Here is a 14,567-nt window from a genome sequence, read left to right as displayed (position 1 = left end):
GCTAGAAAGTTGATCCTTGAATGTCTTTTTTCTGCCCTTCCTTCGACTGCAACCATAGCTCTGATACCATGTTGAAGAATCTAGGGTTTGATGTAGTTAATGAGATTCTTCTTGCATAATAACTATTTGTGAGGCATTTTGTCTTTAGATTATTAGCACAACCTTTTGCTTATTATCATTAGTGTGTATATTTCTTACTTCAACAAATAGCTATCAAAGCAAAGAGACAAGAGCACAAGATATGGCATTCTGCCAGGGCCAAAACCTCTCCCTCTTAGAGAGGAAAACCCGCACAAAATTCTTCTTATAGAGATTCCTATTGACGAACAACAAGACCACACTCTTTGACCTGCTAGGCCACTCCAAGACCAAGACACCAATCCTCTTCTTGACCACACTCTTTGACCTGCTAGGCCACTCCAAGACCAAGACACCAATCCTCTTCTTGACCACACTCTTTGACCTGCTAGGCCATTCCAAGACCAAGACACCAATCCTCTTCTTGTTGTTGAGATCATCATCATCATTGCTGCTTCATGGAGGTCATCATTGCTGCATCTTCAGTGAGATATTAATTCTAACAATGAGATCATGAATATTGCTCCATTGTTACTGTGATCTGCACTGTTCTGTTACTGAGATCATGTCTTCACTTGAATCAACGCTATAACGATGAGATCTTTGCACGAAGATCTTTTTCATAATCAATACTTGTTAGTAAGTCTTCGTAAAACATAGACTGAGATTATAACTTCGTCTAGAATGTATGATGTGCCATAGTGTATTACTGTGAATTCTATTCATTGTGAATATACCAAGACTCAGTATGCTTTTGTGAGATCATCAAGATTCTTTTCATCGTAGTTAACGAGGCTCTATTATGTTGAGACAGAGATTATATCAGCGATCATGGTTATGCGTTGACTCAGAAGTAATGCCGAGATTGTATGTTTTGTTAGAGTGTGTGATTAGATAACATGTTGAGAGTGCACTGTGCGATTATTGAGATCAAATACTTCGTTTAGTATGCCGAGAGTGAGCGTGTTCTTCTGACTGCACCGAGATCTTCATTATCTTTCCCATCCGGAGGATAGAGACCTTATGAGATTGCGAGGTCTTAGAACTGTCCTCACTCACTTTGATTACCATCGAACGCTGTAGAGATGTCCGAGACTGTTCTGTACCCACGAAGAATTACAGAGAAAATTTGAGATATGTTATCTCACTTTTGCAAAGACCTTATTGGGTATATATATAGTGGTCTGTACAGTATGTAAGCCGACTTGAACCATTGCTTCCTTTTATTGAGCTGACATGTCATCTATATATACCTTGAAGCTGACTTGACTGTCTTTCACATCTTTTGTTGGCAGTCTTCTTCTTTGGAGGATTGTGCTTATCTTAGAGGGCTACATGACACCAGGTTGACCCATATTCATGCTTAAGATGAGCTCTTTAACATGACTTTGATTCTTTGACTTTCCTAGACCTATGGAATGAGCAAGAAACTCATTCGAATAATTTACAAAAATAATATTTCAAGATGCTTTGACTTTCCTAGACCTATGGAATGAGCAAGAAACTCATTCGAATAGTTTACAAAAATAATATTTCTTTTTCTTGTCAAGTACAAAGAACAAAGTTACACTTACAAATACCGAACCTAGTTACTCTTTCTTCAACATATTCCACCAGGGCTATTCTTATCTTGGATTCCTAGTCTTCAAATAATATTGGTCCTCTACGACTACTCTTATCTTGGATGCCCTAATACATCCTCAAAGAGCATCAGGTGTCAGATGTTTACCCAATCCTCCATTCTGTCTTCCCAATTGAAGACAAGAATGATGTGTCTATCTCTCCCTCTTAATTAGGGGGGGCATATCTATTCCAATAAAGGAATGTACTCATTCCTATGGAAGTAATGTACCTAAGCTCCCTCTTGGCTTAGGAATTTCCAAGTTTCTTCGAAGTAAGAACTTGTTTCCAGGTTCCCTCTTTATTAGGGACCTACAACAACTCTTCAGGTGGAGATGATGGGATAACCAACTACTTGAAGAACTCCTCCTCACATTGTCATGAACTTCTTTTATGTAGGAGTCTTCATGATTGGGACTTCTACATAGGGCACCAACAATCCATCACTTTCATCCATGAGTCAATCATGTCATCATCGAAAAGTGATCCATTAGTCCATATCTGGCCTTCCTTCATGCCATTCTGCTTTCTTCATGCCATGTTTACTTAAGGATCTTTCATCGTACTAAATGTGCATCGGTGGTGGAAGACATCCATAGATCTTCCCTTGGCAAGCCCTGCATAAACCCATTGAGATATAAAAATAAAGGAATGAACATTAAAATCAACAATACCTTTGTGATGGTCTTTCATCATGACATCATCTAGTTTGCATTAGCATCTTGCATACATATCAACACATCTCCCAAAGATATATATTGTCAAGGGTCTCTTTTCCTTTTAGACTTCATCAAAGTCTTCATATCTTTCATGGAGATATCCTAGTCAAATCTTCTTGGTTTTTCGGATGTTGATTGCCTTTACCATGGTTGCATATTCCATGATCTATTCCTTCCTTTCTTCTCACATTACATTCCCAAGAGCTGCATTCCTTTGAGGGAGGAGATCCTTACTTTTGATCATGCTCTCAAGATAGAGCATTGATCCATGTTACCTGCAACCATATGACATGACTTCCACAATAGCATATGTAAGCATACATATCTCATTTTTCCTTTGGGTCATCCAAACTCCCTGTAGCAAGTTCCTTGATTGAAAGAGCTTCAATCCCTCGAACTGCTTCATTTTTGTGTCATCATACTATTATCCCATGAATTCCACAAGTTTGAAATTTTTGATGAAACACTTGCTTCCCCTCATGATCGGTGAACCTTTCAATGAAGATTCCATCAGAGATTCTTGAGGATCTAAAGTATCCCCATCAGCAGATGTTTCCTTTTGACAAATGTGTGATGAACCTTGTACTAGATGACCTTGCCACTTGCGTTCCCAATGAGATTCCCAAGATCTATATCCTTGACTGCCATAGATTCTAACCATCTTTCATGCTTCCCTATGATGATGTCATGAGCTCTTGTTCCCAATGCTTCTATGATGCCTTGATGCATCTTACTCAGTGAATCATGATAGCCATATCTTACAATAAAAGACTTAGGACTTTGCAAAGAACTAAGGTGAGGAAGACTATCTCAGTCATAGTAGAGATCTCTTACTTCCTTTATCTTGGACTTCTTCTTTTCATCGTCCTCCACTTCTTCAGTCATATGAGCTTCTTCTCTTTTTCTTTTGTTATTGTCCTTCTTGATCTTAGGACAGTTTCTTTTTGTTAAATTTGGCAACTAGGGCCAAACATCACTTTGGACGGCTCTTATGAGGCAGCTGATATTTTTCTTGGATTACTCTTTTTGAGAGGTGTAGGATTGATCTAAAGATCATTCCATTTTGACATGTACAAATGAAGTTATGAATTTATTTTGATTATGGACAAAGTGTCAAGGTCGGCCAGCAATCTCATGTAGGCTCAGAAGCCTAATAGTCACATCTATTCATCCTTAACGTTAGAGTATAAATACAAGGAGCCTCCTCATTTTGGCATCACTCTCATTCATCTTTCTCTCTCTTCTTGATTGGGTACAGATTTATCAGCTTCTCTCTCTCTCTCCACACGTGCGAAGGAAGGTTTGATTTTCTAGCTGCTGCGTTGACCATATTTGACCGAAATTTCAGGAGGCCAAAATTTCAGGAGGCTGACTTTGATTTAGTGTTGACCCTGTTTGACTTCGATTTTGTGAGGGAGACTTCTATTTGGGAAGACCGTTGTTTTGGGCACAAAAATAGAGGCAGTTTGACCCCTACGTTGACTGCCCTAATTTAGGTTGCGTTGACTTTTGTTGGCCAAATTTGACTAGTCATTTTCAGACTGTTTTGGGCTACATTATCTTGTTGTTGGAGGCCGAGTTGACCAAGGTTGACCGAGCTGTTTTGGAGTTCAATTTCAGTCCTGTTGACTAGCATTGACTTTTCGATTAGGGCTTTCTATTTCCGCTGTTTTGACTGATCAGTTTGGGGAAGTGAATATTGTAAATTGTACTCTCCCTCTGTTGAACTTTTGAAAAATTATAAGAAGAATTGATCAAGGGTTTCCCCACATTGGGGTTTGTCCTTGGCTGGTGCCATATCTTGTGTCCTCTTGTGTTGGCTTGTCTTCTACTGTTATTGTTTATGTTCTATTTGCATTTTACTATCATGTTGATGTGATTGCTATACTGGATATGATATTGGGCTAATAAAGAAAATTGAAGTAAAATTGCTCTAAGCATAGAACATAACATTGTTATCCAAAAATTAACACTTTTGTAGTGTCCATATTCTTGACACCCATAGCATTGGATTTTAGCCATGTTCTTTTTCTTTTTCTGAGGACCAAACTTTCCAAATTGTCCCTTTCTTCTTGTCATTGCAGCATAAGCTTGATTTTGCTCACCTGCTCCCACATCAGATTTGGCCTTTAGTCTAGATTCTTCAATCTTGCATAGTGACCATAGATCCTGGAATGGAGTAGCTTCTTTCTTCCCATAAATACTTGAAGTAAAGTTACCCCACTCCTCCGGTAGTGCATTTAATACCACTATAGTCATTTCACTATCAGACATGACTTCTCCCAATTCTTGTAGTTGATCTTGGATCTCAAATATCCTCATAAAGTATGAGGCTATTCCACCTTCCTTAGACATTTTCAGCTTGTAGAGTTGTTGCCTTAGTGATATGAATTCTCCAGCACTGCTTACGGAATACAACTCTACCAGTTTGTCATAGATTTCTTTTGAAGTTGTAGGTTTAGATACATATTGGATGAGGGGATCTTTGATGGATTTGAGAATCCTTTGAGCCCTAACTTCCCCTTTCATATACTTGGCAAGAGCTTGAACATCTTTCTCTCCTGGTTTTGTGATAGATCCTTTGACATGATCCATGACCTCATTTTCAATGAGATTTAGATCTGTCCTTTTCTTCCATGCAAGATAGTTTGAAGCCCCAACCAATTTGTTGCTCTCCTTGCAAAAATACATTTTGACAGATTCAGATAAGGTCATATACTTACTTGATAGGATGCTTCTTTCTCCTTGCTGCTTCCTTGATGTTGATGATGATATAGAGAATAGAAAACTTCTTTTTGTTGAAGATAGTTTTCTTCAATAATGATCCTTGATCTCACAGAGAGGGAGATCCCTTTTGATGGTGAAGTCTTGTTGATGAAGATCAGTGATGACTTCTTGGTGATGTATTTAATGGTAAGGAACTTGTTTCAACGAGAGAGTCTTTTTTGATCTAGCTTCCTTTGGATGAATAGTCTTTTAACTTGATTTGTAGATCTCTTCAACTTGAGTAGATGTAGGGTTTTGGCCTTCTTGTCTTGATGATGACCCCAATACTTCTTTGTAGACTTCTTTGATCTAGGGTTATGATGCTTCCTTTGACTTCAAGATGATCTTTGCTTTGATGCCTTCCTTAAGATTTGATCGTTGAGTGCCCCTTGATAAGATGCCCTTCCTTGTCTTAGTCACCTTAGCTCCGTTAACATTTTGAGAAATCTAGGGCATAGCAATTAAGTGTTTTCTCTTCAACTAGTAACTGCTTGTGAGTACTTTTTACTTTTTTAAATTAAGTTCTTTTACTTAGGTTATTAGTGTTCTTCTTCATTAAACAACTACCAATGCATAAACCATAAAGAGACAAGAGACACAAGATATAGGCTATCAGCCAGGGCCAAAACCTCTCACTCTTTGAGAGGAAAACCTGCACAAATTCTTCTTATAGAGATTCCAATTGACGAATACGAAGACCAAGACCCTTGACCTATTCAACCTCTCCAAGACCAAGATACCAAAGATAATCAACTGCCTGCTCCTTCTACTTCTGCCTCGGCTTCCTTATAGATCTCGGCTTCCTTGTCTTTGCTTCAGACCTGCAGCTCTTCGGCCCTATTTCAGAGGCCCTAGTACATGTAGGTGGCCTTCTTGTGCACCTAGATTTCCTTCGCTTATGGTAGAGACTCTCCTATCTTGACTCGGCTTCTCCTCCTTCAGCAATTCAGCTAACAGTACTTCTGCAATTTGGTTAACAGTCCTTCTGCAATTCAGTCCTTTTCCTATAGCTAACAGTCCCAAAAACAGAGCTAAAAACCTTGCTACTCCTTCCCTTTTCCTCGCTGATTATAGGGCTTCAATTTGATGACCTTCGCACTGATTAACTTCAGACTCCATGCACCGAAATTCTCTGAAATTCTGTACTTCTCACTTCAGACTGTGTTTTCCGAAAATCTGACTTTCTGAAATAGGCTGAGCTGCCTATTTATACTTGTTTGCCATCATAATCAAGCCGACATGAGGTGGATACTTCGCTTGGTCTTGGAGGGCTTATCCTATACATATTAATGACTCATACACAACTGTAATATGCCCAAGAAGGGTCCTTCATACATGACATAGACTCAAATTGACTTTTATGACTAGATGACAAATCCTACAGCTCACAATGAGAGCTATCACTAAATAAAATTCTTTGCTCATGAAACCCATGAGACAAGCATAATAATAATTTTATTTTTTCTTCTTTTCATCAATTACATAAAAATCACAATTACACGACATTATGAAGACCGAACCTAGCTACAGTTTTCAACACTCGCTTCCCCGTTTCTTAAATTTTGGAGGGTCACATTTCCAGGGCGACCCATTTCATATGTGTGTTTCTGTTTCCCTGTATGATGCAACTTAGCCTTCTCCTGAGTCTTTGAAGAATTATCAAGTTGGTTCCTTCCCTTATCTTGTCGTTGAAGATTGAAAGGCCTAGGGACAATGAGTGGACTTCCCTAGTCTAGTGAACCTAAATCTGCTCCAATCTTCTTCATGTGAGTTGATCCTTGAGCCCATATGCCCCAAAAATATATTTCAAGCTAAGGCACTGATCTTCTGTCCTCCGTCACCACTTTTTCCTTGTAAGTTTTATTAGGTTTTACTCTTCTTGTAATACCTGGTTGTTTGTGTTTGGGGATCTTCCCTTTGAACTCAAATCCAGAAATTACCCTAAAAACCCTAGCAATCCTCTCTCAAAGATCCACTTTGTACCGTTTCTTTGATTGGTGGTAGCAGAAGTAGAAGCCTTAGGTGGCCCTTGACTTGATTTGACTGGGCCATTTGATTGCTAAAATCTACTAGGGAGAAGCTCCCTTGAGCTGGAGAACTGGCCAGAAGCGGGAGGAGAGTCGATGAGGTGACAATGACTCTCCTCCTGATTACAATGGGTTTCACAATTAGCCTATTGGACTTTATTTCGACAAGTGCAATATATTGTTGTAACACAACTTAATTTTAATCATTTATAATAAGCTGATGCCTGTAGGGGCAGGGCTTGCCCAAAGCATGCAAAGATGATCTAATGAGTGTTTTTTGTCACAAGAGCTTCAAGAGTTCTTGTATACAAATTTGACTTACAAATGCTAATTACTGTAGCATCTGTTACATGTAATCTTTTATTGAGTACATCAACGACTTTATTTTCTTTTACTTTAAGGTGCTTGATGTCAAAATAAAACTCACAAAAAAACTCTAGTGATCTTGTTTGCTTGGCATTTAGATTTTGTTGCTTAAACAAATATTTGAGACCATTATAATCTATTCTTACCTGGAATTTTCTCCCAATAAAAAATAATGCCTCCACATTTTAATGCATGCACTATAGTAGCAAGCTCTAAACCTTGTGTGACATAATTCTTCTCAAAGTTCTTTAAGCTCTAAACCTTGTGTGACATAATTCTTCTCAAAGTTCTTTAAGCTTCCGAGATTCATAGCACACTACATGCCCATTTTGGGTGAGAATTCCACCAAGTCCTTCTTCATAAGCATTTGTGTACACAACAAAGTCTTTGCATGGATCTGCAATTTGAAGATTGTGATGAGCAATTTCTTCAGTTGTTGGAATCTGTCTCCACACGGTTGTATCCATTCCGGTTGTTTTCCTTCATTCTGGAGAGAGGTAATTGGAAATACAATTTGAAATATTCCTTGTATAAATATTCTGAAGTATGCAACTTCTAATTCAGTCTATTACGGAGGTCTATAATATGCACAGAGGTATTGTGAAAAAAAAACTGTATGAGAGAACTGCGATGATTTGTATGCAACTGCACCTAGAAAATGTAACTGTGAAGCACTGCATGATTCTAATTGCAGTCATTTCTAGCAGCAAGGCAAGGTATTGATGAACAGTATGTGTATGGATGTATATATATATATATAATTTCTGCAACATTAAAGTTGAATTTCATGGCTGACTTATGCACTAAAGGAACTATAACAGAAGTAGCCTGTAAATGATAATATTCCAGCAATATTTAGGAGGGCCGGCCTTTACAGGTCATAAAATTGGCTTTGAAATAAAATACATGTTGGAGTGGATTCTAGTAGACCCACAATTTGATATGGTGGAGTTTTTGAGGTTTCAACCATTATTAACGAAGACATGAGACTAATAGGGAGTTTTGGAGGTTTCAACTGTTTCTCTTTGCCAATATCTAGGATGATCATGCTTCCCCATTTCCTAAATTTTGGGGGGTCACATTTCCAGGGCGTTCTCATTTCATATACGTGTTTCTGCTTCCCTGTACCATGCAACTTAGCCTTCTCCCAGGTCTTTGAAGAATTAGCAAGTGGGTTCCTTCCCATATCTTGTCCTTGAAGATTGAAAGGCATAGGGACAATGAGTGAACTTCCCTAGTCTAGTGGACCTAAATCTACTCCAATCTTCTTTCTGTGAGTTAATCCTTGACCCCATATGCCCCAAAAATATATTTCAAGCTAAGGCACTGATTTTCTGTCCTTCAACACCACTTTTTCCTTTTAAGTTTTATTAGGTTTTACTCTCCTTGTAATATCTGGTTGTTTGTGTTGGGGGATCTTCCCTTTGAACTCAAATCCATAAATAAACCCTGGCAATTCTCTCTCAAAGATCCACTTTGTTCCAGTACTTTGATTGGTGGTAGTACAAGAAGCCTTAGGTGGCTTCTCAACTTGATTTGACTGGTCCATTTGATCACTAAGATCTACTACGGAGAAGCTCCCTTGAGCTGGATGAGTGCTGGCCAGAAACAGGAGGACAGTTGGTGAGGTGACAATGGCTCTCCTCCTGATTACAATGGGTCTCACAATTAGGCTAATGGACCTTATCTTGAGAAGTGCAATATTTTGTTGTAAGACAACTTAATTTAGTCATTTATAATAAGCCTGATGCCTATAAGGGCAGGGCTTGCCCAAAGCACCTAAAGATTAATGAGTGTTTTTTGTTTGGTCTTCTTGTAAGAGAGGATGATTCAATATGCCTTGGATTGTTAGGATCATCCTTGTTACACACACAGGCAGGTGTGGATCTTCACAGCTGTAATTAGAATTTGGAAACATATAAAGTTCTGAGGTATGTCTAAAGTCTCAACTGCTTAGAATAAAAAAGAATTGTAATGCTTTTATCAATCGTTAGCATTTGTCCAAAGTATCTTGGCAATGCATATCTATTTTTGCACAAGCAACAATTTTTATTTCATTTTGTTTTCTGAATGTGACTTCATCAACATTGTTTGAAGATATATTTTTAAGAGCATTCTCTTCTATAGTGACGTAAATCTTTTTTTTTGTTTTGGCAGATCCGAAGGGTATAGAAAATGCCCAAAAATCACTGGGGATAGGAGAGGAAAGTAGAGTAAGAAATGTTCGGTGATCAGTAATCTATCTATCATGCAAAAGCTTGCATGCAGCTCTCATGTTCTCTTTGATAGTGACACAATGTACACTGGAGTTGGGTAATAAAATTTCGGGTTCTACCATATCAGCTTCAAGGCTTTAGACGTTTATGCTGTATATGATGGATCATCAAATTTCTATGTGCAAGTTTGTTCTCAGTGCCATTTAGTTGATAAATAATCAATGAAATGCTTGTGATATTCAATATTTTTCATTTGCTGGAAGATAAAAGGTACAGTGCAAACAGAGAATGTTTGCAATGGTTATAGCTCATGGGATTAGAATCATATCATAAAGTAGTATATAAGCAAAGATGTAAATGTGAGCCTTTTAATAAATATCTTAGAATCAATTTTTTGTGCAGTCATTAAAGTAACTCAAGGGCTGTGCCTCTACGTAGTTTCCCTTGGCTTGTATTTTATTTAGATCTTAGATTCACTTTGTGATATGACCCTGGAGGGCTCTTGCTGTATCCAACAATATATAAAGAACTGATGTGATCATGTACCAAATCACCACATTCAGAATGATGGAATTCTGAAGGGTACACACCCTAGTGATAACATACGTGGAAGAACTACAGTAGATTCCCCAGTAAACATGAAAACATATAGCCTTGTTAAGCTGTCTACGCGCATGTCCATTGCTTTAGAGTCTAACAGTAAAAGCTGACCTAGGTAGTATTTGTGTCATCATGTAGAGTACGAGGAGTTACCCTTGCTCTGATTGTTATTGCTGGGTGTCATATGAGTAGGAATTTTGTATGTACCCTAACGTTAACTAATAGCGTCATGCACTTCAGAGTTTATAGTTTTGTGCTTGCTTTTGGGTGAAAGTTCTATAATTTTGGAAATTTGAGAAAATTGTTCAACAAAGTTGACCATGTGTAGAAAATGTTTAAATTCTGGAAACTTTCAATAGAGGCAATTAAAACAAAAATTTATTTGGTCACACCTTTTTTATAGTGTCATGCCCCCGTTATCATTTTTGTGATTATATTCCATTGCGAAGCCTAGATTGCTTACTGCTCTACATCCACAAGAACGGCGGATGGATATGTTAGAAGAATATACATTTTTTTAAGATGACTAGGAAGAAAAAAATACAACTTGGGGATCGAAGAGCCATATGATGAAATTTATGCAATGAACATATACATTGTTGAAGTGATGACAGGTTTGAATTTGAAGTTTCAAGCATTTATATTAACTCTTGCTATTTCGAATGGTTCCAAAAAGGTATTAAACTTATTTTACGTCAGATACTAGAAGAATACCTACCCTACTTTTGCTGTCAGCTTTTGTTTGTTGCGAGGATGCCAAATAATTCATTAAAATACTCAATATTTTAGAACTTCTGAATTTTGTAGTCACTACCTTTTTCTATGTTCATTGTATTTGAATTGATAAGTTTTCAATAGTTGTTTGTGTGCAATGTACCAATAATGTTGTATTTATCTTTGTGACATTGATTTAAGTGATGGATACTCTTATTATTTTCCTAACGCTTGCTCCTATCACATTTACGATGTCATTAATGGCTGGTCAATCTACCTTAGTGCTTCATGCAAGTTTTTGTCAAACTTGACTTCTGAAGAGCTCAGTAAGGGCAGAAGGGATATCATTTAAAATTGGCACAGACATGACGAGAAAAGGTGAAAGATCAAAAGTTCATAAAAGAAAATTTCATTAACATTAATGCTTCAAATTATATTGATACAAAAATTATCAGCGTGACTATGCATCTTACGAAAGAAGGGACGTGATTGGCTATTACCATAAATATGACTTACGGGCAAAAAAACATAATGCCCAAAGATAAAACAAAATAAAATCAAAACATCCCTTTACAAATTCATAAGCCTGGGTGAAGCATGAATCTAAAAAGAAATCAGAATCATAGATCCATTTTAATTACAGATCTAGCATCCGTCGAGAAGGATCAAATATCTTGAGGTACAAACCATTTTTATAATGCAAAAATTGAAATTGTTTTTGCATATCAAGAGTTTTGATTCCTCTCGGTGTTTAATGCATGATAGATTCATGATTACAAATTCATAAGCCTTTGTGAAGAGCATGAATTTGAAAAAACCAGAATCATAGATCCATTCTAACCACAAATCTAGCATCCGTCGAGAAGGATCAAATATTTTGAGGTACAAACTATTTTTATAGCGTAAAACTTGATTTTTTTTTTTTTTTTGCATATCAAGAGATTTGATTCCTCTCTGTATTTAATGCATGATAGATTCATGATTAATATATCTCTCTCCACACACACACCATGTGAATTTTTTATTATTATTTAAATTGCATTTTAATGTATAAACAGATTTATTGCCTTGAAAATCGTCTTGGGCAACACATGATAGGTTCATGATAATCTCTCTATCTATACACACCATGTGAATTTTTTTATTATTTAAATTGCATTTTTGAATGTATAAATGGATTTATTGCCTTGAAAATTGTCTTGGGCAATTGGATTGTGTAATCTACATAAATTAAACTTGCAATTCCAACTCTCTCTCTCTCTCTCTCTCTCTCTCTCTCTCTATATATATATATATATATATCAACAATACACACATCATCTGAAATATTTCATTATTTAAGTTGCATTTTTGAATGTTAAAATGGACTTAATGCCTTGAAAATCTTTTTGGGCACTTGGATTGTGTAATCTATATGGTGTAATATTTGCTAGATTTTAGATGAAATTGACCAAAAAAATATGCTTGAAGAGGGGGTTAAAATGTAAACTAGTGGATTATTTGATTTGTACTAACGATAATAATTATTTCTTTATATGCTCATGTTATTAATACATTTTTAAATACATTTTAAATTATATAACTCCGCATATTGAATTTTTTCATTTATGACCTACATTGAATTCTTTTCAGTATTAATATTTTAAATGCAACATATTAATATTACAAATTTGAATGAATTACACATCTTCCTTTTTTATTTTTCAAAGAGACGATTATGAGAATTTTCTAGAACCATTGCATCTCTTCAAAATTACCAATAATCCTTGCTGCATTGAGCAGAAAAGCTTAATCCAATCACTCAAACCATTACTCCATGATACACAAATTTCAGTTTTGTTCCAAGTAAATTTTTTCCATAGCACTCTCAAGTTCAAAATACATTTACATTCCATTTTCACTATGAGAATTTTCTAGAACCATTGCATCTCTTCAAAATTACCAATAATCCTTGCTGCATTGAGCACAAAAGCTTAATCCAATCTCTCAAACCATTACTCCATGACACAAATTTCAGTTTTGTTCCAAGTAAATTTTTTCCATAACGCTCCCAAGTTCAAAATACATTTACATTCCATTTTCACTGTTTGAATTATTGACTGGAGGGGTTTACTATGTAATAATTGATTTTTTTTTTTTCAAAGAGACTTATGAGAATTTTCTTTAAAAAACAAACTGGGGTTTGGCCTAGAACCATTGCATCTCTTCAAAATTACCAATAATCCTTGCTGCATTGAGCACAAAAGCTTAATCCAATCTCTCAAATCATTACTCCATGATACAAAAATTTCAGTTTTGTTCCAAGTAAATTTTTTCCAAAACACTCCCAAGGTCAAAATACATTTACATTCCATTTTCACTGTTTGAATTATTTACTGTGTAATAATTGAAATATGTCATCAATTTGAGATTGACTTACAATTTTTTTTTTCTTAATAATTTTACTTCTTCCTGTCCGATTTCCTTCTTAGAGTATCTCCCCTGTCCTATTTTGGAATTTCTGTTGCTTGGCTGTTTTTTTCATCTCTCCAATTCATCATTTTTTTTTTGTTTGTCTAGTCAATACTTTCTCGGTGCTTGCCTATGATTCCTTTAGTATTGTAGGTGTGCTTCCTATTTTCTGCTCCTTATTCCCAATGGAGTTGTCAATTTGTTCTGAAACTAGAGAGTACTATTTGTTCATCCGAGCCTTGGATAGGGGTTGCTCCTCCTCCGAGCCCTAAAGTTGTTTCTTCTGTAGGTTCCTTATCACGGGTTTCCTCCTCCGCTTCTAGGGTTACTTCTTCCTCTGAGATCTCTTTTCGCTTATGCAGTTTTTCTGATATGATTGCTTCTTGCGATTGTAAAGTCTCCTTTTTTATTTATTCTCTAGATTTTTGATTTCCCCTTCTATAGCAGGGTTCATAACTTCTTGATTTCCCCTTCTATATGAGGGTTCATAACTTCTTCTTTTGGAGCCCCTTTCTTGCCATTTTCTTTTTGAATCTATTTATTCTCTAGATTTTTGATTTCTCCTTCTATATCAGGGTTCATAACTTCTTGATTTCCCCTTCTATATGAAGGTTCATAACTTCTTCTTTTAGAGGCCCTTTCATGCCATTTTCTTTTTGAATCTGTAAGACCTCAAAAAGGTTTTCCTAGGTCGAGGTCGTGTTTTTGTCAAGTGTGGATTGGGGTTTGTATGCTATCTCTTAATTTGCAGTTTTTATGTAATTATTTGTATTTATGATGTTTATGATAAATTTAATTGCAAATATGTATTTATGATGTTTATGATAAATTTAAGAGGTTTGGAAAATCAATGTTCTTTTTTCCTAGGTCGAGGTCGCGTTTTTGTTGAGCGTGGATTGGGGTTGTATGCTATCTCTTAATTTGAAGTTTTTATGTAATTATTTGTATTTATGATGTTTATGATAAATTTAATTGCAAATATGTATTTATGATGTTTATGATAAATTTAA

General features: G+C 36.3%; 1 protein-coding gene across 1 annotated transcript in view; it reads left to right on the top strand.

Annotated features, from left to right (window-relative positions):
• Positions 1 to 10,182, top strand: part of LOC149228855 (zinc finger/BTB domain protein) — a 43,349-nt gene extending 33,167 nt beyond the window's left edge. The window contains exon 3 of the mRNA XM_089378413.1: positions 9,734 to 10,182. Within this exon, the coding sequence (XP_089234539.1) occupies positions 9,734 to 9,807 (74 nt within the window). The 3' untranslated portion in view covers positions 9,808 to 10,182. The remainder of the gene's footprint in view (positions 1 to 9,733) is intronic.
• Positions 10,183 to 14,567: the final 4,385 nt, after the last annotated feature.

Source organism: Pinus tabuliformis, chromosome J (assembly GCF_031772625.1).
Source record: "Pinus tabuliformis cultivar Carrire ecotype Pingquan chromosome J, CPIR1, whole genome shotgun sequence".
Classification (NCBI taxonomy): domain Eukaryota; kingdom Viridiplantae; phylum Streptophyta; class Pinopsida; order Pinales; family Pinaceae; genus Pinus; species Pinus tabuliformis.
Note: the sequence above shows the minus strand (reverse complement) of the source record. Positions and strands in the feature narration are given on the sequence as shown.